A 24,644-nucleotide genomic window follows, 5' to 3' on the forward strand; every position below is an offset into this window, starting at 1 on the left:
CAGATGTCATTTTTTAATTTTATTAAGAGGTTGGCATAACATCTGGGCATAAACAGCAATTTGTGTAGTTCAATCCTAGGGTACGGATGGTGACAAGAAGTGAGTTTTTGGACCTTTTACTGAAGCAATTTTTACGGAGCCCTTTCTTGTGATCCAGAGTAACTCCATGAAGTGGACTGTATGGGTTATCAAGCAACCTCACCTTCCGGAAGAGACAATTCAGGCTGGGTTCAATGGGTCATGCCTACTGCTTTCCCCAAACCTCTTCTATGGGGCTCAGCTTCCTAGCATCTGAACTGGCACGGGTTGGTTTTGCTTTGCTTTGCTTTTTTCCTTCCTTTCTCCTCTTTGAGACAAAGAGGGAGGGGTCAGCAGATAATCTCTGCTAGGGTAGGGTGCAACTACAAGGTCATACAGGGCCATCATGTTCCCTTGCTCTGAAGAGAAAGTTGTGGGTTGAGTCACAAGTGCCACTTATGAAGAGCACCTTCTAGAAACGTCTTCTGGTTCATCATAAAGAAGAGGATGTGGTGCTTATTTATAGGACTGTTTCTTTCCCTGGTCTAATCTTAGGTTTGCTGTTAGGTTGAAGAAATCTGGAACATTTTCCTAATAAAAGTGGACATGGGCATTTTAAATGGGCTTTTTAAATGGCTTTTAAGGGCGCCTGGGTGGTTCCGTTGTTAAGTGTCTGCCTTCAGCTCAGATCATGGTTTGAGGGTTCTAGGATCAAGCCCTGCATCTGGCTCCCTGCTCAGCAGGGAGCCTGCTTCTTCTTCTCCCACTCCCCCTGTTTGTGTTCCCTCTCTCACTGTCTCTCTCTGTCAAATGAATAAATAAAATCTTAAAAACAAACAAACAAATGGGTTTTTGTTTTCAATTTCCATTTGCAATGTATTCTGAAGGTCTTTATGAGCTAATAATCCTCTTCATGCCCTTCTGGGACAGTCAGGATTTTGACAATGACCGAAGAGTAACATCACAAATACTCGGATACAGTGTCCCCCCCAAAACACCTGCCATAGTCCTGAAAAAGACATCAATTTATAAAACTCTAATGATGGTACTGTTCAGTAAATTACTTTCAACACAATCATTCATGAAGCTTTAGTCCCTTTTTAAAAATTTTTAAATCTCTACAGGTACTACTGTTTTATACCAACTCATGTTTTTACGAGAAAACAATTTCTAGTGTAATATTCCAAGGAGGAATAAAAGAAAAATTGGAAATTCGTTATTCCTCCTTCCCCCCCTGGTTGTCTCGATCAACGACTTGCAAGATGAAAAGTGTGTGTGAGTGTTGAGTGGGATTCAGGAGAGAGCCACTGGTGAGTTTCAGAAAACAAGCACTGACAACAGGAAGGAGCCGGACAGGAAGGGACGCAAGTAAAAAGGAAGACTGGAAATAAGGGCTAATAACTTCAATGGTAAAGGTGTGAACGTCAACATGGAGATGAGAAAGCCAAGCACAAGAGAAAAAGTAGATGGGAGAGGATTTCTCCACATAGTTCCTATCCTTAAAGCAGTCAGGCAGGTGGGGAGTCAGGCCCTGACCTAAGCCACACTGCACATGGCCAGGGTGGGCAAGGCCACCATGGAAGGCTGCCTGGAGGAGCTGACCTTTGAGCCAACATCTTAAAAAATAAATTCCGAAAAACTGGACAGGAAATAAGGTATGACAGGAGTGAGGAGGAATGGAAAGTACCATTGTCTTGAAGTCTGTGTGGGTGGAGTACGGTGAGGGGAGGCGGGCTCTGCAGAAGTTGTTCAGGGAAGGTGACTCTGAGAGCCTGAGGATGCGACAGGGATGCGCGGGCTGGGAACAAGTGAAATTTGAGTTCCTGACTCAGGTATTGGGTAGAGGACGACACCACCGTCTGCTGGAAGAGGGTCGCCTCAGGGCCTCCGCTAAGAAGATGGGAAATAAACACTGGCCAGGGTGAAGGAAGGATCTTGGTCTTCGTTTCCTTTTTGAGAAAAGAACGGGAGAAGTGAGCCTGAGACAGGACCAGGCTGGGGAGAGTGGGGAAAAGAGACAGCTTAGGATTCAGGGAGAGAGTACGGGAAACTGGGAAAGCCAGGGCAAGAGCCCAGGGACAGAGAAGCCTCCCGAAAGCAGAATGAAGCCCCACAGGAAGGAAAAATGGGTGTGACCCGCCGAGGCAGGTGAGCAGATGTTGCATGTGGAGACAGAGAAAAGAGAAGAGGTCACAACAGCAAAAGCACTGTCACGGTCACAGGGCACCTGGGTGGCTCAGTCGTTAAGCGTCTGCCTTCTACTCAGGTCACAATCCCAGGTCATGATCCCAGGGTCCTGGGGTGGAGCCCCGCCTCTGGTTGCCTGCTTCTCCCTCTACCCCTCCCCCCACTCACGCTCACACTCTCAAATAAATAAATAAATAAAACCTTAAAAAAAAAAAAAAAAGCCTGGTCACAACACTGACACACAGGTGTCGTGAGGGCTTGTAAAGACGACTGGGAGAGTAAAGCCACATCTGACGTGACAGGTGGACTATCTGGAAATGTTTAAAAGGAAATGTACAAACCCTTCCTCTTCAGGCCCTATTCATGGCAAATGCTAGGATCCCATGTGATTTCTAGTGCAACGGTGTGGGGGTCTCTCCTGCAGCCTCAAGAACACGAAATGACTCACGTCCAGGCGGAGTCTGTCACTTGGTTCAACTGTTACTGGTTTGTGCAAATGTGGACATCTCTTTACTGAAAACTCGGATATTATTTTGGATACTAGACAGAGCAAGTAAAAAACTTCCTAAAAGTAAAAGCACGGTTTGATAAATTTTTCTATTCTCTCTGAATGTGGGAAGGAAACTGACCCAGCTTCCCCCTCCCCACAAACAAATGAGACTTTTTTCCTGACACTTACCTTATTTGACTTTTCCTACAGACTTACCTTACTTTATGGTATAGCTCCATTACCAATACACAAGAAGACCCCAGGAGCTTGATGGCATTTTACAATGTTTACATTTTAAATACTGTGTTCTCGCTGTCTTTAATTTTTTTCCTACCGAAGGCCTTTTTTTCTAATCAGAAATTATTTTTTAAAAAACCCTTTCAATGTTAATTTATTTTACAGGTTAACTAAATACATTATAAAAAAATCCCTACTCTGCCAAATATAACAGTTGAATGATATTATATGTGGTTTCCTGTCTTTAAAAAAATATTGTACATACATAAAACCTATAGTGAACCTACCTCTCCAGGAAGAGAACAAGTATGCTGTGTGGGTTTAATTGTCAGAACCATGAGGATGATTTGCACGTGCCCCTTGACAGCAGGGAAGCTCTTTTTTTCTTCTGTTCCACTTGTTATTTGACCAAGCATAGAGAGGAACCATCCCCCCTACACAGAAGTATAAATGCATAATTCCTCATTCAAGTGTGGCCCCCACTGTATCTTTGATAAAAATGTATCTCTGGTAAAATGAATAATTATATTAATTCTACAGAACTACCTGGGAATGAGATGGTGAGATACAAAGTGGATACGCTCTCGAATCGAACAGGCAGTTTGATTCAAGAGTCACTGAGTGTCTGTCACAGGTCAGGCACCATGCATGCTAAGCAGTGAGCAAGGTTACAGGGGATGCAGAAAAGGAGTAAGATGGCGTACCAGGGTCCTGTTGCCCTGCTAATGGATTTGGACTTCATGCTGTAGGGAGTAGGAAGCAGCTGAAGCTTTCTGTCGTGAGCACCGGGGGTTGCACGTGATGGATCTCTAAATTCTGTACCTAAAACCAGCGCTGCACTGTATGTTAACTGGAATGTAAGTAACAACTTGGAAGGAAAAAAAAATAATAAAACCAGACTCATGTTTTGCAAACATCAACGGTGGCAACTGCAAGGAGCAGAAATTGATGGGAGAGGCTGGAGGGAAGTCAGGAGGGTACTGCCACGGTCCGGGTAAGAGAAGCTGGGGGACTGGCCCGGAGGAGTGAGGAGCAGGGAGAGTTTTGAAGGACACTGTGGAAGTAGAATTGGCAGGACGTTAAGATGGCTTGGATGAATGGTGAGAAAAATTAAGGTATGATGATGTCAGGATTTCTTGTACTGACGTTTGGCAATTAATGAGTGAACACAGGTTAGGGAAGGAATGGTAAAGAATTCGGTTTTGGATAATTTCGGGCAGATACACTTACAAGACTCCCTGGGAGAAAGGTCCGATAATAGGCAGCTGGAAATAAGAGCACGGCCCTAAGGACAGAAGAGGAGGCAGAAAGTATTTACTTGGCAGTGAGTACCACGTAAGTAATAGTTGACTCAGAGACGAGGATTAAATATCCCCAGAGAAGCATAGAGAGTAAAAAGAGGCCTGAACATGCAACTCCCCAGGACATTATTATTTAAGGAATGGGCAACAGAAAAAGAGTCTGGGAACAAGAAAGAGAAAGAACAGAGAAAGAGGAAGGAGGATACAGGGAAGACAAATGTCCTAAAATCAATCAAAGGGAAAAGAAGGGGTGGGGGGAGATGGGAAACCACTGTCAATTTTTTTCTTGAGGAGTCAGCAGGGAGGGAGACTAATGGCTCTAGCATGTAGGAGCTCACTGCTGACCCAAGGGAAAAGTGCTTCGTGCAGACGAACGAGCGGGAGGGCCCTGGATCAAATGGGAGACGGTCCTGTGGAGGTAGGTGGAACATGGATGTCCCCAAAAAGAATCTGGAGGTAAGCGTGGTGACAGAGAGCATCCCTGGGTGGCGCCATTGCAGGGGATTTTCATTTTTTAAAAAAATATTTTATTTATTTATTTGACAGGGAGAGAGATCACAAGTAGGCAGAGAGGCAGGCAGAGAGAGAGAGAGGGAGAAGCAGGCTCCCTGCTGAGCAGAGAGCCTGACACAGGGCTTGATCCCAGGACCCTGAGACCATGACCTGAGCTGAAGGCAGAGGCTTTAACCCACTGAGCCACCCAGGTGCCTGGGATTTTCATTTTTGATCTATTTTCGTATTTGCCAACTTTCTGAGAAGAATGCGCATTATTTCAGTAAAGAAAACAAAACAAAGAGAGGAAGTGAAAAGGAAGCCAATTTTAGAAGAATCTGGTGTCATGGGGTCCTCAGCCTTGAGAAGTGGAATGGTGATGTAGAAAAGACCGGGGAGCTGGGTTTCTGCACAGCATGAGCCAGAGGGCCCTAAGGAGAACATTTAGAACTTCTCTCTGGGCCTGGGCTTCCTTACACATAAATATCGGAGCTGGGCTGGAAAACCACGAAGACGCTTCCTTGTTGTAGAAGTCTAGGCCCGAGCTTGTGAGGCGAGAATAAGCTCTCCAACACTTTAGCGAGAAATGGCATTTAGGGAAACCCTGAAATAAACTGTGTCAAGAACAATTAATTTATAATTTATAATGCCAATTATCCCTCCAACTTATGTTCTATAATTTCTGATCTTGCTTATTCACTTTTCTTAAAGTGAGGAACCCTTGCCTTGATTATAACATACATCTTTTTGTGTTCTTTTCTTATACCTTCTGTTTTAAAAATAAAACCCAGTTCCTACCCCCAGAGTCTCCTCTGTGCACCAATCAAGACAGAGAGCCGCACCTCTCTCCGGGGAGGGCGAAACAACATGTGTTGGAGAGGATGTGGAGAAAGGGGAACCCTCTTACACTGTTAGTGGGAATGCAAGTTGGTGCAGCCACTTTGGAGAACAGTGTGGAGATTCCTCAAGAAATTAAAAATAGAGCTTCACTAGGACCCTGCAATTGCACTACTGGGTATTTACCCCAAAGATACAGATGTAGTGAAAAGAAGGGCCATCTGTACCCCAGTGTTCGTAACAGCAATGGCCAAGGTCATCAAACTGTGGAAAGAACCAAGATGCCCTTCAACGGACGAATGGATAAGGAAGATGTGGTCCATATACACCATGGAGTATTATGCCTCCATCAGAAAGGACGAATACCCAACTTTTGTAGCAACATGGACGGGACTGGAAGAGATTATGCTGAGTGAAATAAGTCAAGCAGAGAGAGTCAAGTATCATATGGTTTCACTTACTTGTGGAGCATAACAAATAACATGGAGGACAAGGGGAGATGGAGAGGAGAAGGGAATTGAGGGAAATTGGAAGGGGAGGCGAACCATGAGAGACTATGGACTCTGAAAAACAACCTGAGGGTTTTGAAGGGGCAGGGGGTGGGAGGTTGGGGGAACCAGGTGGTGGGTATTAGGGAGGGCACAGATTGCATGGAGCACTGGGTGTGGTGCAAAAACAATGAATACTGTTACACTGAAAAGAAATAAAAAATTAAAAAAAAAAAAAAGACAGAGAGCTACATTTTGTGGTTAAGGCCTGAGGGCTTCAGCTGGCAAGACTACATATTTACTGCTTCCTTTAGAGTGCCCACGGACATCAAGTTTTTATTGACCAATTATCACAGGCACTGAGGAAATAAAAGCATCAGGCTATATTTCATGTGCATACCCTCTTACACGTGATGAGTGGCGTGGACTTTTTTTAGTTATTTCTATTGCAGGTGCTTTTAGGCAACATACGGCAATGTCAATTAGTGGCCAAAGGCCCAGGCAGTGAAAACCATTATGCCAGACCTAGAAAAAAAAATGAGGTGGGAGCCAAGACATAGTTTAGAAACAAAAATCCTATGACAGGAAAATTCAAAAGTACAACCTGGCATGATGTCCTGTGGGAAGTGGGTGCCCTTCGGGCCATGGGTCTCCCACCTGTTCTGGGATACCTCTCAGGAAACACCCACAGACTCATGACAGTGATCCGCTGTCTCTAGTTATGGGACAAATCTGCACACTGATCTGAAGTGTCCCTTCCTGCCATGCACCCCTCAGCTCCAGCTCTGTCCTCAGTCTGATCCCACTGCAGATGACTCGCCACTGCTCACTGCTGGAATGCCCTGGGTACTGGGGAAACTTTGTTCCAGCCGAGGAACAGTGTTCCAGCCTATACTGCAAATTCACCTTTCCTTTCTGAATCACTTTTCAGGAAGGACGAGATCTGCGCTGTTGGTCTATCATATGGAGAATACTATTAATCTGAGTCCTTGTTAAAAACTTTCACTTGAATTTCCTACATCACGGTTTGTTTTATTTAACAGCAGCTCCTTTGACTGGAGGAGACTAACTCTTTGAAGTGGCCTCCATTTAACCAACCTGTTGCATGAACCAATGTTCCCTCGCCCTCTGAAAAGCACCCTGGCCAGTGTCCTCAGCCAGCTGGCCACTCTCAGGTAGGAGCACACACGTCTGCTCTCACGTGTTGGGCATGGTGCTGACCGAGGCTTGGCTGCGTTTATTCTGAAACATTCTGCGCCAGCGTATTAATTATTGTAATTGTATAACTGAACAGTATACAAATCAATAAAATATGCCTTAAGAAGAGTTGTTTATAGAACAAGATCAAGGTTTGGAAAGACTAACGTTGACTCGGTAAAAGCAATGCTATCAAATTGGGTGTGGATAAGACAACCGCAAAAAAAATTGAGAAAAACTATAAAAATCTAGAGGGATTTTACACTCATTTACTTCGCAAGGGACTTTAAATTCTTACTCCCTTTAAAGTGGGTGATGTCAATCCTGCGTAATACAGTTTATGCAGGACAAGCCATGCAGGACTCTAAGAGTGGACTTCTCAAAGAAAGACTGTGGCCCTCCTTCTAAGATTGGCAAATGAATGTTCCTTTGTGCGCTTTAAGTTAAAATTTAAATACTTAAAAACTGTATTATCTTTCTTAAGATTTCCAGCTTCAATCACCTTTTTAAACAGCAGGTCAACTACTGGCCCTGAAGAAGTCAGGGAGGGAAATCTCCTGCGGTTCACAGCTGGCGAGTCTCTCAGGACCCAGACAGAGAACCTCTCAGATAAAGATGTCATCACAGACAATCTTAAGACTGCGTATCATCAGTTAAAGTTTGCCAAGAACTATGCAAATTGAGGTAGAGTAGTCAGAGCTGCCAGGACCCATATAAATTAGTCCGATTATGCTGACATGGACCAATAAAAACAACTGGGTATGCACGATATTTAGCAAAAGCCAGAGAACTATGGGGGAAAATACGTAAGAAACCATAAATGGAAAGATTAGATACAAAGTTAAGAGGAAAAGAAACTATGAATCCATTGGCAGACAAGATTTATGAATCTGAGTATTCAAAATGAAGTTCTTTAAAAAACGCAGGACAGTACATAGTGAGCTCTGACTGGGAGAACATTCCAGAAAGAGTTAGTCACTGAGAGGGCAATGACACTAAGGGAGGAAAGAAGCAAAGCAAGTGTGAGGAACTTTGTTACAGAAAAACTTAAAAATAGGAGATGAGGAACAAGGCTTACAAAATGAATCACTGTAAAGTTTTAAGAAGCAGCTTATAATGAACTACTCCTGTTCCCTCAAAATGGTTCAGGTGGTCTCACAATCCTATTAAAGCACCATTAATCTCTAAGAAAAGAAATGAGCAAGCTTTAGGATCTCAGACATGTACCTCATTCGAGTCTATGTGAAGTGAATGAACCATTCTTTTTTTTTTTTTTTTTATTGGTTAGAGAGAGAGAGCGCACAGGCAGACAGAGTGGCAGGCAGAGGCAGAGGGAGAAGCAGGCTCCCCGCCGAGCAGAGAGCCCGATGTGGGACTCGATCCCAGGACGCTGGAATCATGACCTGAGCCGAAGGCAGTCGCTTAACCAACTGAGCCACCCAGGCATCCCCCCCAACTTTTTTTTTTTTTTAAGATTTTATTTATTTATTTGACAGAAAGAGAGATCACAAGTAGGCAGAGAGGCAAGTGGCGGGGGGAGGGGGGAGCAGGCTCCCCGCCGAGCAGAGAGCCCGATATGTGGCCTGATCCCAGGACCCCGAGATCACGACCCGAGCCAAAGGCAGAGGCTTTAACCCACTGAGCCACTCAGGAGCCCCTGAACCATTCTTTGATGTTGCTAAAACATTCTAGCAAAAAAATATCTATTTTGGAAAAAAGTAGTTAAAAGGTCTATTATTTCAGAACAGATTCTAAAAAAAATAAGAAAGAGGTATCACTTAAGTGTTTGGATCAGAGCTTACTTCCTATAGAACTCTGCCATTAACGAATGGCTTTTACATATAGGATTTTTAAAAAATTCATAAAATTCTGTGAGGTAAATACAACCTTTCTATTTTGTAAGCGAGAAAATAAAAACTCATAAAAGGTGAATGATATGCCCAAGCTTACACAGCTGGAAAACAGCAGCCCACCATGGTCATTCCAATTTCAAGTATTACAAGAAGTTTGGAAAACAAAGGACAAAGCTCAAGTTTCCATTAATTCCAATAATTATCTTTTTAAATATCATCTCTTCTTCCCTCCCACCACAGATTGTAATCATTTGAAGAGCCTGGTCTGTCACTCAACACTGGACCACACGCATTTAGCTTGACTACCTAACCTTCATGTGAATCATTCAATGGCTGTACAATACTCCGTGAATGACTTCAGTCAAAATAATACTGTGGGTGAGGTGTTACTCTACAGAACCAAAGACAAATAAGAAAAAGATAGTTACTTAACCAATCCTACCATGGGCCAGCCAGGTTACTGATTGCGTGTTTTTTTGTTTTTTTTTTTAAGATTAATTAATTTATTTATTTGTTAGAGAGAGAGAGGGAGCGAGCGAGAGAGTGATTGTGCGCACAAGCAGGCAGAGAGGCAGGCAGAGGCAGAGAGAGAAGCAGGCTTCCCGCAGAGCAGGGAGCCTGATGCAGGACTTAATCCCAGGACCCTGGGATCATGACCTGAGCCGAAGGCAGCGGCTTAACTGACTGAGCCATCCAGGCGTCCCTGCGTGTTTGTTTTTGCTACTACAGGAACAACTGAGATGAAAAGTATTTTCTCTTCGGTTCATGTGTTACAGGGGTGGTCACTGGAATGAAGAGTGACCCCAGTAACACTTCATCCCGTCCCCTTCACAATGTTTCTGAATTGCTGTCTTTTTGTTTAATTTTGCACCCCTCCTTTCTACACTTAATAATTAAGAATATGTGTAGGTGAAAATATTTTTACATTTTATTCCCTATTACTTGCAAAGATGGTTATTTCACACAGAACAAGTGTACCCTGTCGAGTAGTGAGAGCTCTCTTAGAGGCATGGATATAATCACCAAGATTGAGCAAGAAAGTCAAATGGCCAATGTTTCATTTTATTTGGCTCTCGAACGACCATTTGGTCTTTTGCTTCCCTTAAAATACAACCAAACTATAGCTACATGGCACACACTAAAAGAGTGATCTGGAAGTTGATTAATTTATCTGGAAAACCATCAGCTCTCCATTTCAATTTGTGCCATGACGACACAGACTAAATCAAATTTTAAATGAATGCAAACACAGCCACTCTCCGGGCCAATTTCTGAAAAAAACACCTTAACTCTTCCAAGTGGAAGTCTTTGTAGATCCTAAGAGGCCTATATGTTGCTTTTAATTTAGAGAAGTGTCAAGATACGCTTCTCCGAGGGCCAAGAAAGCAAGATTATGTAACCTGATGAGACGATGCCATGTTAAACCCTGAGCTGATGGCTCTCTGAGTTGTGAGCGGTTCCCAGTGAATGTTCTCATCATTTTGGATCCTTTACCCTACCCATGGCGTCTCTGGGTTGGAAAGCACGACAGAGGCCATCTAGCTCAAACAGTCATCACCGACCACATCCTAATTCACTGATAAGGCAGGCTTGGAAAGAGCACGGAACTTCCAAAGATAGCAGTGTTCCAGGACATTTGGTTATTCCTTACCTCACTTCCAGAGCGTGTGGCTCAAATCTGAATAGGGATAAGTCCCCAAGAGGAGCCACGGAGACTTACCTCCGGAGTCCCGGGAGCGGCACTGCCCAGTCATGGGGCTGTACTCCTGGTTTTCATCAGCACACACACACAGGAAGGACCCTTCCACGTTTTCACAGAAGGCTTCACCACACACCCCACTGAGCAGCTCGCACTCGTTCACATCTGGAAAAGGGAGCACAGATCAAGTCAGATGCATGCCTCCCTCCTGATGGCTCTCTATTTCACCAGCTGGGCCAGGGCTAGTGGTGTCTGCTGGTCCCAAAGGGTCCCCCATGAGCAATCAGAGCCTTCTGCTATTTTCTGGGGAAGGAGTTCCTCAAGACTGGGCTGCACAATTAGGTCCGTGTAAAAGGACCATGAAAACACAAAGCCAAGTTTCCATATTCCAGTTCCACTTTACGGAGGGCCCTGGGATCGAGCTGCAAGCGGCCTGTGTACACCCTGACCATTTAATTCTCTCTTCCTTGACTTTTTGACATAATGAGGTCTTAAAGAACATGACAGTCCGCTCTCGCTTTTGAATTCAGGAAAATTAGCAGAACTGGCACTCCAGAAACAAGAACCTTTCTTACATTCATTACAAAATTGTTTTCAATCGTTTCATATATCTGAAAATACAATTCCCTAGTAGCCAAAATGTCCATACTTTAACAACCAGAAATCACGTTGTGTATCCCTTTGGGAAATGAAGGAGAGACCCCTGTAAATACTCACCAGGTTACGGTAGTCATTCACATGAAACAAACTATTCCAGGAACTTATCACGGGCTATGCCTTTAAAAATTCTGCAGGTCCTTTCTATTTTGCTAAGCGCTATTCATCTGTACTTAATACTTAACTAAAACATAGCCCAGGAATCTACTACTGAGTACACTTTATTCAATATTATGCGAGCACATGGCCCTAAAAAGGGCTAATTCTAACGTTTGACCTTGCCCAACACTACATTTTAATGTGTCTTGTCCAAAGAAATTTTATTAAGGAATGCCCAGTTCAACAAAGTACTTGAATTGACATCTGAAATGCTCACGTATTTTATGCATTAAACACGTACAAACATCAGCTCTCATGAGCGTACTCTGAGATGGTTTATACAAAGTTAAATATTATATAAAGTTAAATATTATCCAAATCATTTAGGGAAAAAAAATCTTATTTTCACCTGCTATACCCAGTTAATTGGACAAAAAGTTTATGAATCTTGACTTATTTGGATAATTACCTCAGTTTTCCGTTTCACTTTGTATATAAACAGATATAAGCCTAATGAGCTGGGTTTTGCTTATGAAAGGTATTAGAACATGAAGGAAAGCAGAGAGCTGGCATATTTAATCAACCCAGACAGTCATAATTTAGACCAGAAAAATTGACTTTAGAAATTTGCCAGTTCACATTTATCAATTTGGTAAATGTCAAATGGAACTTTCTACTTTCTAACTCGTATTATTTACATGACTCTTGGTATCTCTCCCACGAGAATGAATTCACTCCATCAAAAAAGTACTTTCTAGTTTACTTCTGTGGGCCAGGCACTGAGGGAACAATGATTACACAGGTGGGCCCAACTCCTGCCTTCACAGAGCTTATAGTCAAGCCAGGGAAATCAGCCAGACGATCTCACAAGCCGAGATAAGCGCTAAGAATGAAAAGTGCAAGGAAAGCATGGAACGGTGGACTTTCAGGGAAGGGGTGGGTTAGGGACGTGATATTGGAGCCAAGTTCTAGCTGAAGGATGAGGGGGTGATGGGGGGGTCGGGGGTGTGGGGAGTGAGGCGGTAGGTGCAGGCAGAGTCCAAGTAGAGGAAACAGAATGGCCAAAGTTTGCTCTCAGGGCTGATTTGACTCTCAAATCCTACAGAACACCCAGCAGCAGGTGCATATAGTAGACGCTCAGTTAATATTTGGGGAGCGTGAATGAACAGATGAAATGACTCCTGTTGAGTTCGGTAAAATGATAATATCCCTCCTCTAAGGATGGTGTTCTGTGGGCTGAAACAGAATGTCAGGATGGGTTTGCTGTGCTCATCGGACGGGTCAGATGTGAACGTCTACCGGGGGCTCAGGAGCGGACATGGAGTCAGCAGCGGGACATCTGCTATCTCAGCAGGTCACGGTTAAAATCGGCCGTGCACCTACAACAGGCCAACCATTAGTCCCAGCCAGGACAGACAGACAAGGTTCTCAACTACGGGCTCTGGAGGCCTCGGAGAAGGCAGATGCAGGCCGTCTACACAAATGACAGCCCCAGAGTTCAGCAGTACTGTAATTGAATCTGCGAAAGGTGTTTGGGAAGCAGGAGGAGGGGTCAGTGCCGAGCTGGAGTGGGGACAGCGTCTGGGAGGAGAGGGGCAGGATCCTCAAGAGGCAGTGGGATGAATCCCCACTCAGGCAAGGGGACGCTGGGAAGATGTCTCCAGCAAAAGCAGCAAACAGCAGCCCCATCACTGCACAGCCGCGTGAGCAGCCACACGCTATTTTACACTTTACGTCGCGGGAGCGTTCGAGGTGAAGAAGGAGGTGCTGAGGCTGGGAGGTGGCATGCAGGTCACCTGTTTTGTCAAAACATTTAGACATTTTTCGTTGCCTGCATTTTAGCGCAAAGGAGACTAAAGCAAGAGTTGGAACCAGCAATGATGACAGTGTTAAAGTGGTGACTACTCACGGGGGCGATTTCACCACTAAACTTTGGGGAAATCAATTTTGCTTCCCCCATTTAATCTGGATGGGAAACGAATTAGTGCTTGGAATTGCAGACGTCCCAACTCAGAAGTTACAGACTCCTCCTGAGACAGTGTCTGCTATGAAATGGACAGAGTAAGCATCAAGGAAAAGCCTCGTTACCTGTGATGTTCTGAATTTCATAGCCTTCCTTCCTTCCCCGTTCATGGCTCTTATTACAAATGTTTTGTAATGATTTTGATTTAAAGCAATCACAGCTGATCAGAAAATGAGATATAAAATGTGTTGTCTATAGGAGTGTGAGCCGGACCCTGTTCCAGGACATCTGATGATATCCAGGATGCCTTCCAGCTCCATCAACCCAGACAGACTGGAGAAACAGAGTTGCACAATCCGAAGCATCGTTTTACGGGTGTCATTCCTGGAAAATGAAGTGCCTGCCAACACTCTTCCTTAACTGCACTGCTTAAGAGGTATATCTTGAAGACCCACAAGCCATACCACACACCAGACAGCTGCCTGTGTGGCGGGACTCTGCAGAAGGGCTCTGTAGCCGCAGCTCAGAGTTTCAACAGATGTTCTTTTTTCAGTATACATGGAATTCAGTTCTTCTTCTTTATTTCTTAATGTCCTGAGCAAGTTCAGAAGCCATCTTTCTGCACACCCCCAAACTGGGTGACCACATCGAATGAGGATGAAATTCTATCCAAATTACCTTGCTTACAGTCTTTCCCGCTCTTGATAACTAGGGGTGCATTTCAATAGGTGGGGACGTGAAACATGTTGTGGAAAGAAATCTAAACACTCACCCACACACCCTTGCCCATCCTGTGGGGCCTGAAAGCCCTGATAACAGAGGCAGCGGAAGGAGCCGGGCGTGTTGTCACAAAACCCGTGACTGTCACACACAGTGTTGTTTACACATTCATCAATATCTGCAAAAAAGACATTTCACATCAGACACAAAACACAGACTGACAAACACCAGATATTAATGGATCGACAGAGGTGCTCGACATACCTCGACTGGTATGAGATGATCATGTTTACACAGAATGAACTTCTAAAACATTTTACATAGAAATAAAATGTTTTGATGACAATGTCTTCATAGACAAAGGCTGGGCTCTGTGAGAAAACATGTACTTTTCCTCAGGAAATGTTTTCGAACAGAAAGAGCTGCTGGAATTGCCACTGTTTGTTTTCTGCCTGCTTCCAACCCTGTATTTCCAAGGAGAGTACGTTCTCCTACCAGGGAAACCCGGCAAAGTATTGTCACCTTTCTGAACCATGGTCAATGCTCACAGTTCTTTCTGCAGAGGTCGCTTACTCATCCCTATAGATAACCTTGGACAAATCTCAACAGCATTTTCAGGAAGGGAGGAGAGAAGGAGACGGAGGAGGAGGAAGAGAAGTGGGGGAGAGGAGGGGGAAGGGGAGGGGGAGGAGGGGAAAAGGAGGGGAAGGAGGTGGAGGGGGAGGAGAGAAAGGGAATCTGATGAGTTCAGCAGGGTACCCACCCAGTCTGAACTACTCAAGTTATAGCCACTCAAGGTCCTAAATGTCAATGCTGCTCCCCCACACCCCCGTTAGCCAGTGGCTGACTTGTAAATTCACGTGTTCTCTAAAAACTTGATGATAGTGGTCTTATGCCTTTTTTTCTAATAAAAATGTTCTCATAAAAGTGATGTCTCAATTATGAAGTTACAAACGGACTTTTAGATATACTTTTTTTTTTTTAAGATTTTATTTATTTGTTTGACAGAGAGAGAGATCACAAGTAGGCAGAGAGGCAGGCAGAGAGAGAGGAAGGGAAGCAGGCTCCCCGCCGAGCAGAGAGTCCGACACGGGGCTCCATCCCAGGACGCCGGGATCACGACCTGAGCCGAAGGCAGAGGCCCCAACCCACTGAGCCACCCAGGCGCCCCTAGATATACGTCTTTATCCTTATAGTGACTGACTGTAAGTGACTGACTTAGCCTTTTCGTTCCCCCTCCCTTTTTCCTGGTTTACTGCCATACCACAGGCTTTCATCTGTCAGGTTCTGTCCTCTCTGCCTCTGGATTACACGCTCCCCAAATACAGGATTTTGGAGAAACAGTTATGAAAACGCAATTGCTGCATCCAAATACATGGGAAGATAACAAATGATTTAAAAAAAAAACGGTAAGTTAAGTAGCCCTTGACGGAATTTAGTTTGGAGGAGTTAATAAAACTGAACTTTGCTCTTCCTCAATTTTTAAAAAAGTTTTATTTATTTAAGAAAGCCCTACACCCAACATGGAGCTCAAACTCATGACCCTGAAGATCAAAAATCACACGCTCTTCACAAAGAGCCAGCCAGGGGGCCCTGCTCTTTCTAAATTATTTAATGTCGAGTCGGGAAACTTTCCAGAAGAAAAAGAAAATGAACGCAATGATGATTTGGGAACTGTTTCCCTTCTCTTCCTAATTTTCCAACACAATCAAGCATAAGTCCAGAGAGTGTCTCGCTTCTGAATTATAAACGATGAGGGACCACCCACTTTTGCTTTACTCAACTCAAACAAAACTGTCGCTTCTCCTTTCAAGGCTGGGCTCTTTCCCTACCAGGCTCTCCTCCCTTGAGTCCTACGTGCTCGTCCTTCTCCAGCTTCCTCAGTTACTCCTCCCTTCCCTGACTTCGAACATGTTAAAATCTCCTGGAAAAGCATTCACTTCACTGTAAGGTCACCTACTGAGATTTCCCATTCATTCTACTGCTACAAAACATCTCAGAAGAACTATCTATATGCATTGCCTTTGTTCTTCACGTACCTCACCAGTAAAAAACAAACTAGCAACCACACTAGTACTAGTAACATTGGTATAGTCCTAAAATTACTGGGAGGACTCAACAAAAGAACATGTATAAAGTGCTTAGAACAGTGCCTGGTATGTGCCATGGGAAGCGTACACTACGGGCCAACCATTGTTATGATTATTCCTTCCCCTGTTCCTTCTTGACCTACAAACTCACCTTCTCACTCTTTATTCCATGAAGCTCCTCTGAGAAAGGCCACCAACGGCTGACCCGTCCATCAAAGTGATCATCATTTTCCAGTCAGCCACCATCATCCTTGATGTCCCAGGCTGGCCAACTCCCTCTTTGGACTCTCTCTTTCCATATCCCATGACAGAGTATTATTCTTGATAGATGTTTAACCACGTTGGCTGGCCCTCATCCTTCCACAGTCTGAAGATGGGGTCTGCCAGGGCTCGGGCTCCCTGGGACCTGCTGCTTCCTTAGTGCTGCCCTGCCCCACCCTTTCCAGACAATCTGGACTTCGATTACCACAGTCCTCCGAACGAATCCCAAAGCTTTATCTCCAGCCAGGATCCTTCTTAGTCTTAATCATTTCCATTTCATCGTTTACTCTAATCAAGCCTGAAACCAAATTCACTGTATTCTTCCTAAACCACACTTCCTGAGCTGACTGACAAATCTTATTTCTGCCGTTTTTGTGCCTCAATCTCCTACCTCAACTTGAACCAAAAACTCAATTACATTATTTCACATCTAAAAAACTGACTTTTGGGGCACCTGGGTGGCTCAGTGGGTTAAGCCTCTGCCTTCGGCTCAGGTCATGATCTCAGGGTCCTGGGATCGAGCCCCGCATGGGGCTCTCTGCTTGGCAGAGAGCCTGCCTCCCCCACCCTCTCTCTGCCTGCCTCTCTGCCTACTTGTGATCTCTCTGTCAAATAAATAAACAGAATCTTTAAAAAAATAAATAAATAAAAAAACTGACTCTCCCCTGTAACATCTAACACAGAGATGACATGCAGTAAATCTGTTCTGATGGGTTTCCAATGTCAGCATAAGGCTATGATTTATTTACTGACCACAACAGTGAGAGCAGTAACTACACAGTATCTTCAAATCACTTAATACAGGCCATTACTAATTTTAGACTTCCGGAAATGGTTATTTGTCTAAGAGACTATTCACCGAGCCACAGGATTGAAGAGCTGGAAAGAAACTCAGAAATCCTTCAAATTACCAATTATACACTGATGATTTCCTAATTTTTCTCAAAGGTTGACCTCCAGCATTTAAAGCCATTTATTTGAAACTAGGGGACATTTCATGACAACTGAGCTGACAATCACACCCATACTCACTTCACCTTCATTTCTCCTATACTCTCTTCATCAGAGACTCCAACCAGTCACCCTAGCTAGAAATCTTGGGGGCATGCTTCCCTCTCTCCTCTGTCATGTCCCTAACCCATTCTTCACCAACAGCAAACCTGCCAGTGACACTCCCTTTTTCAGAATATTCAGTATCTCTTCTTGGCTGCAGGACACCAACCACTCTCCTTGGCAGAGCACAGAGCACCCTTCCTCCTCTGGCTCCTGACTAAGCATCCAGCCAGAGTTCTTAGCCAACACTTCCTTCCCAATTTATGTCTCAGCCGTCTCAGTATACCAGAGTTCTTGAAAACGCTATGGTCTTTGTCTTCTCACTGACTTGGAACCCTCCACTCCCTCCCTCCACTTGACAGTCTCCCCACCATCTGCTTTGCTCGGAAACTCCTCCTGGCCCATCAGGCGTCAGCCCAAGGGACACCTCCCAAGTGTCAGACTTCAGGGTCCCACCTCTCTCCTCCCAGAGCATTTTGTGCCATTGCTGTCCCCACTCTCCCAGGGCCACTGTTTGGGGTGGAAAACCTCCAACAGAATGTCACGGCAACTTAGCTCCTTACTAAAATGAGACGGCAAAGAAGGAAGAAGGAAAACCAGTGCCGAAAATCTGGCGGCTTTTAGCCCAGATTCTTGCAGTAACATCTCTTGCTTTCCTTCTAATGAATTCTGCACAGTCACAACAGATGATGACTTCGTGCTAATGGCCACCAGCTCAGGAACTGAGAAACTGACCTTAAGGTGAACAAGTCCTGAGATGGTTATGAGTTACTGGGCATCTTGCAGGCTCAGACTTAATGTATCAGTGATTAACCCAGAAAGTTTAGATGAGCAATATTTTGGATTTGAGTGAATAGGAAAAAATAACGTGGAGTGCCTGCTGGAGACTAGCTCTTCAACAACTCATATTTTATGAAAATGATATACTGTAACTTTCAGCAGTTCCGTGTTTTCAACAATGAGGTAAGGAAAGAGCCAAACAAAAGGACAACATGCGTTTTACTTCTCTAACGACCTGTATAAAACAACAATATCTCATTAGAATTGTCTTTGATGATGTGAGTGAGGAGATATTTTTCCATTGTTAGTCCTGTCTATAAAGTTCTAAGATCTGCCATAATTAAGATCAACTCTATAATAATAGAACTCAAATGTAAGAGCATTTATTATTATGTGAGAATAAAAGCCTACCAAGATGAAAGCTTCATTACATGGACAAGTGAACGCCATCTTGTTTTACTGAAGCTGATTTTTTAATATGAAACTCCATTCTGAATGATGCTAACATGAGAAGTTTTCTCTCTGCTTAATGAAAGGGTCATTCTACTAAAGCACTAAAACCAATTTTGCTTGGGCATCTGGAAGAGCCACACATGATCTTATCACCAGTCATATCGTCTCCCAGATGAGTGATGAAGAAATGACTTTCCACAAATCTCTCCGTGGGCAACCCAGATGAATTAGTTATGCTCCCACAAGACTGATTTCTCATGCAACTTTTTGCCATTCATATTTTATAGAGCAAGGCAGATATAAATATTATAGATATAGATATGAATTCAAGGAAGAATTACACAGACCAAGGATAGTGGATCACTGATATGAATTCTCTAATAACAAGATTAATATAACCTTTGGAAGAAATAGAGCATCATCCTGGGTAGCCGGAACTACCTACCAGTGGCTCGTTTTAATGGAGCAATGCTGTCGATGACTACACAGGCCCACATTTAGAAGGTCTTAACTTTTCACCCATTTGGTACATCTATTTTACTTGCCTAATTGCTTTTTACCTGGTACCTTTTCTCCACAGACAAAAGCTTTTCAAAATCTACTAATTATTATCAGGGATTTTACATATAAGAGCAGAACCCCACCCACGCTCCTCAAACCCTCAAATAAAGGCATAAGGCCAGACACTTGGTGTCACCTTCTCCCTGAGGTAAAGTGAGCTACGAAATAAGGTCAAAGTATGGAAAAGAGGCATGATTTTCTAAAAGGGACTGGGGTTCTGGGATAAGGCTTATTTACTCCCCAGAAAATTACCAACTATGTTCAAAGACCTCAACAATGAAATTCCTAATAAAACCCCAATGATTCTATTAGGTTTTCTGTACTATATACCAAAAAGTATGGGTATGGGGAGAAAGGAATCTCTATCTGCATATACTGTTTTAATGAAATGATTTGGTTTTCTTCCTCATATTTTTTGTTCTGAACTAAGAAAAAAGTGTCTCTTTTTTTCTTAACATGTCCTATCTTTGTGCTGTTGGTTTTCTTTCTTTCTTCTTCTTCTTCTTTTTTTTAAGATTTTATTTATTTATTTGTCAGAGAGAGTGAGCACAGGCAGACAGAGCGGCAGGCAGAGGCAGAGGGAGAAGCAGGCTCCCCGCTGAGCAAGGAGCCCGATGCGGGACTCGATCCCAGGATGCTGGGATCATGACCTGAGTTGAAGGCAGCAGCTTAACCAACTGAGCCACCCAGGCATCCCATTTTTTTTTCTTCTTATTCTGAGTAGGCCGTAACTACCTGTTGGAAGCGAAAGCTCATTAATGGCCCTCCTGCTGCTGCCCGCACTCTCTAGAGAGGTGGATGACAGAAACTGAGTCCCATTACTGGTAGCAGATCATTCACAGGAAAACCTCCGCAGCTGCATGGTTGAGAAGAAAAAGCCTTCCTGTCATCCAAACATTTTTTTATGAATGATAGAGTTTGTCTCAACTGGAAGGAACTTTGAAGAGTATCCAGTTCAACCCCTTCATTTTAAGAACCAGAAAGCTGAGGCCTAGAGAGGCTAAGTAACTTGCCTCAACGTTACCCCATCGGAGCTGGCCAAGGAGCAGAGCGCAGGGAAGGAGCACCCTTCTGAATCTAAGTTTGTGGCTCTAGCCATCGCGACCTCTTGCCTCCCACCACGGTGATAGTTATAAAAGGCCAGTGCAAGAGGACAAGCAGAAATAAATGTCTGTGAGTCCCACAAGCATACTGGTGTGTTTTCACTACAAAGATGTGAGTCAAGATACCCACTTTTCAACTTACCTCCTACTGTCTTACAGTTTAATCAAGTACTCTCCTCTTATTCTGAACAAAGCAAGGTCTGAACAAAGCAGTATCATATTTGAAAACTAAACACCCAAGGTACTGTATGTCCTGAAGAGGCTATATTTCTGGGAGATCCTTGCAAGAAAGGCCCGTCAAGCTCCAAGGATGTTGCAGTCCTGGGAAATCCCAGGACCATGTCTAGCAGTGGGGCTGTCTGAATTTACTCTTAAAAAGGAATGACCTACTATTTCAGCTCAGGGCTTCCTGACCAACTGCAAATGGTTAAATATTTGGTGCCAGAATCTTTGGAAAATAAAGCCAGAAAAGTGGGGGGTGTTGGGGGGAGGCTTATACTGGAAGGGATGTAGGGTTCCTGCTTCACGGGAAATGCAGCCCTCATACTTCTTACTGAAAGGAGCGGAAGCCGACCAGGAGACAGTAAATCCCAGCCAAGAAGTGGGATTGAACAATGTTAAACCAGCTGCATAGCTGCCCAAAGGAATTTTAAAATGGCATGGCGGCTGGCCCAAAAGAGATTAAGGTCTCTCTCACAGCGGAGGAGAGAAGCCAGGATTAAGCGGAAGAGGAGTGCAAGGCCTAAAATAAAAAAAATAAATAAATAAAATTTAGCCAATAGGAAATTAAAAACTGGATTTGGAGATGGTCCAGACAATACAATAGGATATGGAAAGAGCCTTTCAAAGAAAAAGGTCCACTGAGGTCTGGCAATATCAACAAGGCTGGAGAATCTGGGCCTTATGTGTTATGGAAAATAACTTTGTTCTGAGAAATGGGGATGAGCCAGAAAACAGCAAAACTATGTCCTTGTGCAGAGTCCGACTGCCACACCGATGCCTGACAGAGAAGGGCGGGGGAAAAACCTGGGGGCCTTGATGGTCACAAGTGCATTCTGAAAGCTAGTAGCCTAAAATAAGCAGCAAAGAAATGATAGAGGTAGCAAATTAGACTTCAAATCCAACTTTCTAGTACATGAAATCTTGAAAAGAAGGCTAGCCAGTGAGAGAGAATTTTCTTCCTAGTTTTGAAACACACTACTTCAAAAAAAGATTTACTTAAATTATTCTTTAAAAATTACTCAGAGCTGGCTCCCATTGGATTTCTGGAAACAGGCTAGGAGTTCCAGAGAAAGTAAACCCGAATCTTGCCCTGATTTTAATCAATCATTATGTGGACAGCGTATATTCACCATCCACAATTAAAGGCATCCTAATGAAAACCACTCTAAAAACACAAACATCCTCCCAGTCCCAAAGCACGGGACTCATTCTTGATTACCTACCCACAATTCAGTCATCACACTCTTCTGATTTCCTCTCTTGGTCCTTTTTTATTGTTGTTGTTCAATTAGCCAACATTCTAACAGCAAAATTTCTGGACCTTTCCATACACGTTGTATCCACACCATCAGTTTTCATAAGTTCTTGGGTGGCTCTCATATATACTAATCCACTCGGATGGCTGTTGATAAGGTCACCCTTTCGTAAAATCCAAAGGACTCTTTTTGACCGGCATCTTCACAGATCTCTCAGTGGTATTCATTATATGTGCTGCCAGAGCGAGCACTCTCAGTGGTATTTAAAATAGCTGACCGCTCTCTTCTTCTCAAAGTACCTTCTACTTCTTATATGCTCCTGGGTTTCCTCTTAATCCTGTGGCCACTCCCACACAATCTTTTACTTTTTCCTAAATGTTAGTGTTTCTCAGGGCTTAGTCCTAGACCCTCTCTCCTTCTCATTCTGTATCTCTCTTGATGACCCCATCGACCTTAATAGCTTCAAATACCATGTGTATCTGACCACTCCAGGTTGTATCTTCAGCCTAGACTTTTCTTCCGAGCACTAGATCTAAATTGATCCAGTTGCCTGCCTGATACAACCACATGAATACTACATGGGCAACTCTAATAAACCCAAATCATAAATGTGGTCTTTAAAAAAATAACCTGCTTCCATCCCCACCGTCCCGTGAGCAGAGTGCCAACAAATACCTACTTGCTAAATCCAGAACCAGAGTTCTATCCTCAATATTCCCTCTCCTTCTTATCCTACATCCAGCCCAACACTATGTTCTAACCCAAGACCAGGTTCCATTTTCAAAAGATTTCGTGAGTCATTCATTTCTCTCCATCACACTGTTGCTCCTCTAGCCTGAGGACCAATATGTTTGGCCTGAACAACATCCTGCAAGATTCCTCCTGACTTTTCTCTTGTCCCTCTAATCCCATTTCCAAACAGCATCCTGGGTGCTGTGTGTTTAAAATATATAGAGTACTGAGTAAAACCAAATGTAAGAGTACATACATTGAAAAGAACACAAATATTTTATGTGCCTCTAAGCAAGGGGGGAGAAATTCTGCCAGCTGTTTCACACTGCTTTAAAAAAATCATATCGGGGCGCCTGGGTGGCTCAGTGGGTTAAGCCTCTGCCTTCGGCTCAGGTCATGATCTCAGGGTCCTGGGATCGAGCCCCTCATCAGGCTCTCTGCTCAGCGGGGAGCCTGCTTCCTCCTCTCTCTCTCCCTTCCTCTCTGTCTACTTGTGATCTCTGTCAAATAAATAAATAAAATCTTTAAAAAAAATCATATCAACTATAAGAAACATCCAAATATTATAGTATTAAAAATATGCACCTTCAAAATGATGATATATAGTATATCGCTGTCCTTAAAATTAACCGGTCTGTTTCTTTTACACTTAGAATGATATCCGAACCCTTGATGTTTCCAGGAAGGCTTTCATATTCTGCTCCTGACTCTCCAGCCCACGAGTCACTGTGCCCCCTTCTCTATAAGCACCACCGCAGGTCTTTTTCATTTTCACTTCCCGAATGCATCTACTACTTCCCTGCCTCAGCGTCTCTGCTGTCACTACAACTCCCCCTGCGAATGCTCCACCCTACCTGCTATCCCCACCCAACCCTTCCAGCAGCTAACTCACTCTACAGAGCTCAGCTCAAATGCCATTTCCTTTTTTTTTTTTTTAAAGATTTTATTTATTTATTTGGAAGACAGAGATCACAAGTAGGCGGAGAGGCAGGCAGAGAGAGAGAGAGGGAAGCAGGCTTCCTGCTGAGCAGAGAGCCCGATGTGGGGCTTGATCCCAGGACCCTGGGATCATGACCCAACCTGAAGACAGAGGCTTTAACCCACTGAGCCACCCAGGTGCCCCTCAAATGCCATTTCCTAAGAGAGCTTTCCCTCCTCCTCCTTCTCACTGTTTCTTCTCTTTCCTCCACAGCACCCATAATGGTTTGTGGTTTCCAAACATGCTGTTTGGAAAGCTTATTTGTGTATTTACTGCTTGCCCCTTGCAGATGCAGATCCTTGAAGGAAGAGAACGTCATCATCACATGTCCATAGTTTGGAACCAAGTCTGGCACAGAACAGGTGTGCAATGGCAACACTGAGTGTATTACTTGTTTGATACAAAAGCAAGCAACTTCCATGATCCAGCCTTGGTCTACCTCTTTAGCTATGTCTTATATATCACTTTTCCCCCTTTTACATGTTTCACTGAAACTATTTTACTTAGTGTTCTTAAACTTATCCAATATTTCAGGACTGCAAATATTAGCTTGTGGCATTTATTCCAAGCCCATCAAGGTTCAGTTGGAGCCTTCTGGAAGCTTTTTTGACCCAACCTTGAGTTGAAAATGTGTCTAATCACAGGGTCTCTTCCTGCCCCTTGCTAGACACTTATGAAGACCCTAAAAAGATGGCGCATCATATTACCACCCAAACCCAGGGCTGAGCACTTACAGCCTTAGCCTGGGACAAAGAGCCACTGAAACAGTGGTGATGGGCTGGAAGAACACTGGTGACACAGCCATGTGCCATTTGATCAAAAGCAACAGTACATGAAAGCTGCAGGGGAGTTTAAGAAGCCCAATTTATGTGGTAGGAACTTGCATTTGAAACTTTCAAAGGTAAACTTGAAAAGC

General features: G+C 43.8%; 1 protein-coding gene across 4 annotated transcripts in view; it reads right to left on the bottom strand.

The window, feature by feature from the left end:
• LTBP1 (latent transforming growth factor beta binding protein 1) overlaps nt 1-24,644 on the bottom strand; it is a gene marked incomplete at its 5' end in the record, with an annotated part of 397,053 nt that overhangs the window by 33,156 nt on the left and 339,253 nt on the right. For 2 of the 4 annotated variants that reach the window (XM_080814316.1, XM_080814315.1), the window contains 2 exons: nt 10,821-10,964; nt 14,291-14,416. In XM_080814316.1, the coding sequence (XP_080670442.1) occupies nt 10,821-10,964; nt 14,291-14,416 (270 nt within the window). The remainder of the gene's footprint in view (nt 1-10,820; nt 10,965-14,290; nt 14,417-24,644) is intronic. The other 2 variants (XM_080814314.1, XM_080814313.1) reach the window with 1 other exon arrangement.

The sequence above is a fragment of the Martes martes genome (genome assembly GCF_963455335.1).
Source record: "Martes martes genome assembly, chromosome: 9".
Taxonomy (NCBI): domain Eukaryota; kingdom Metazoa; phylum Chordata; class Mammalia; order Carnivora; family Mustelidae; genus Martes; species Martes martes.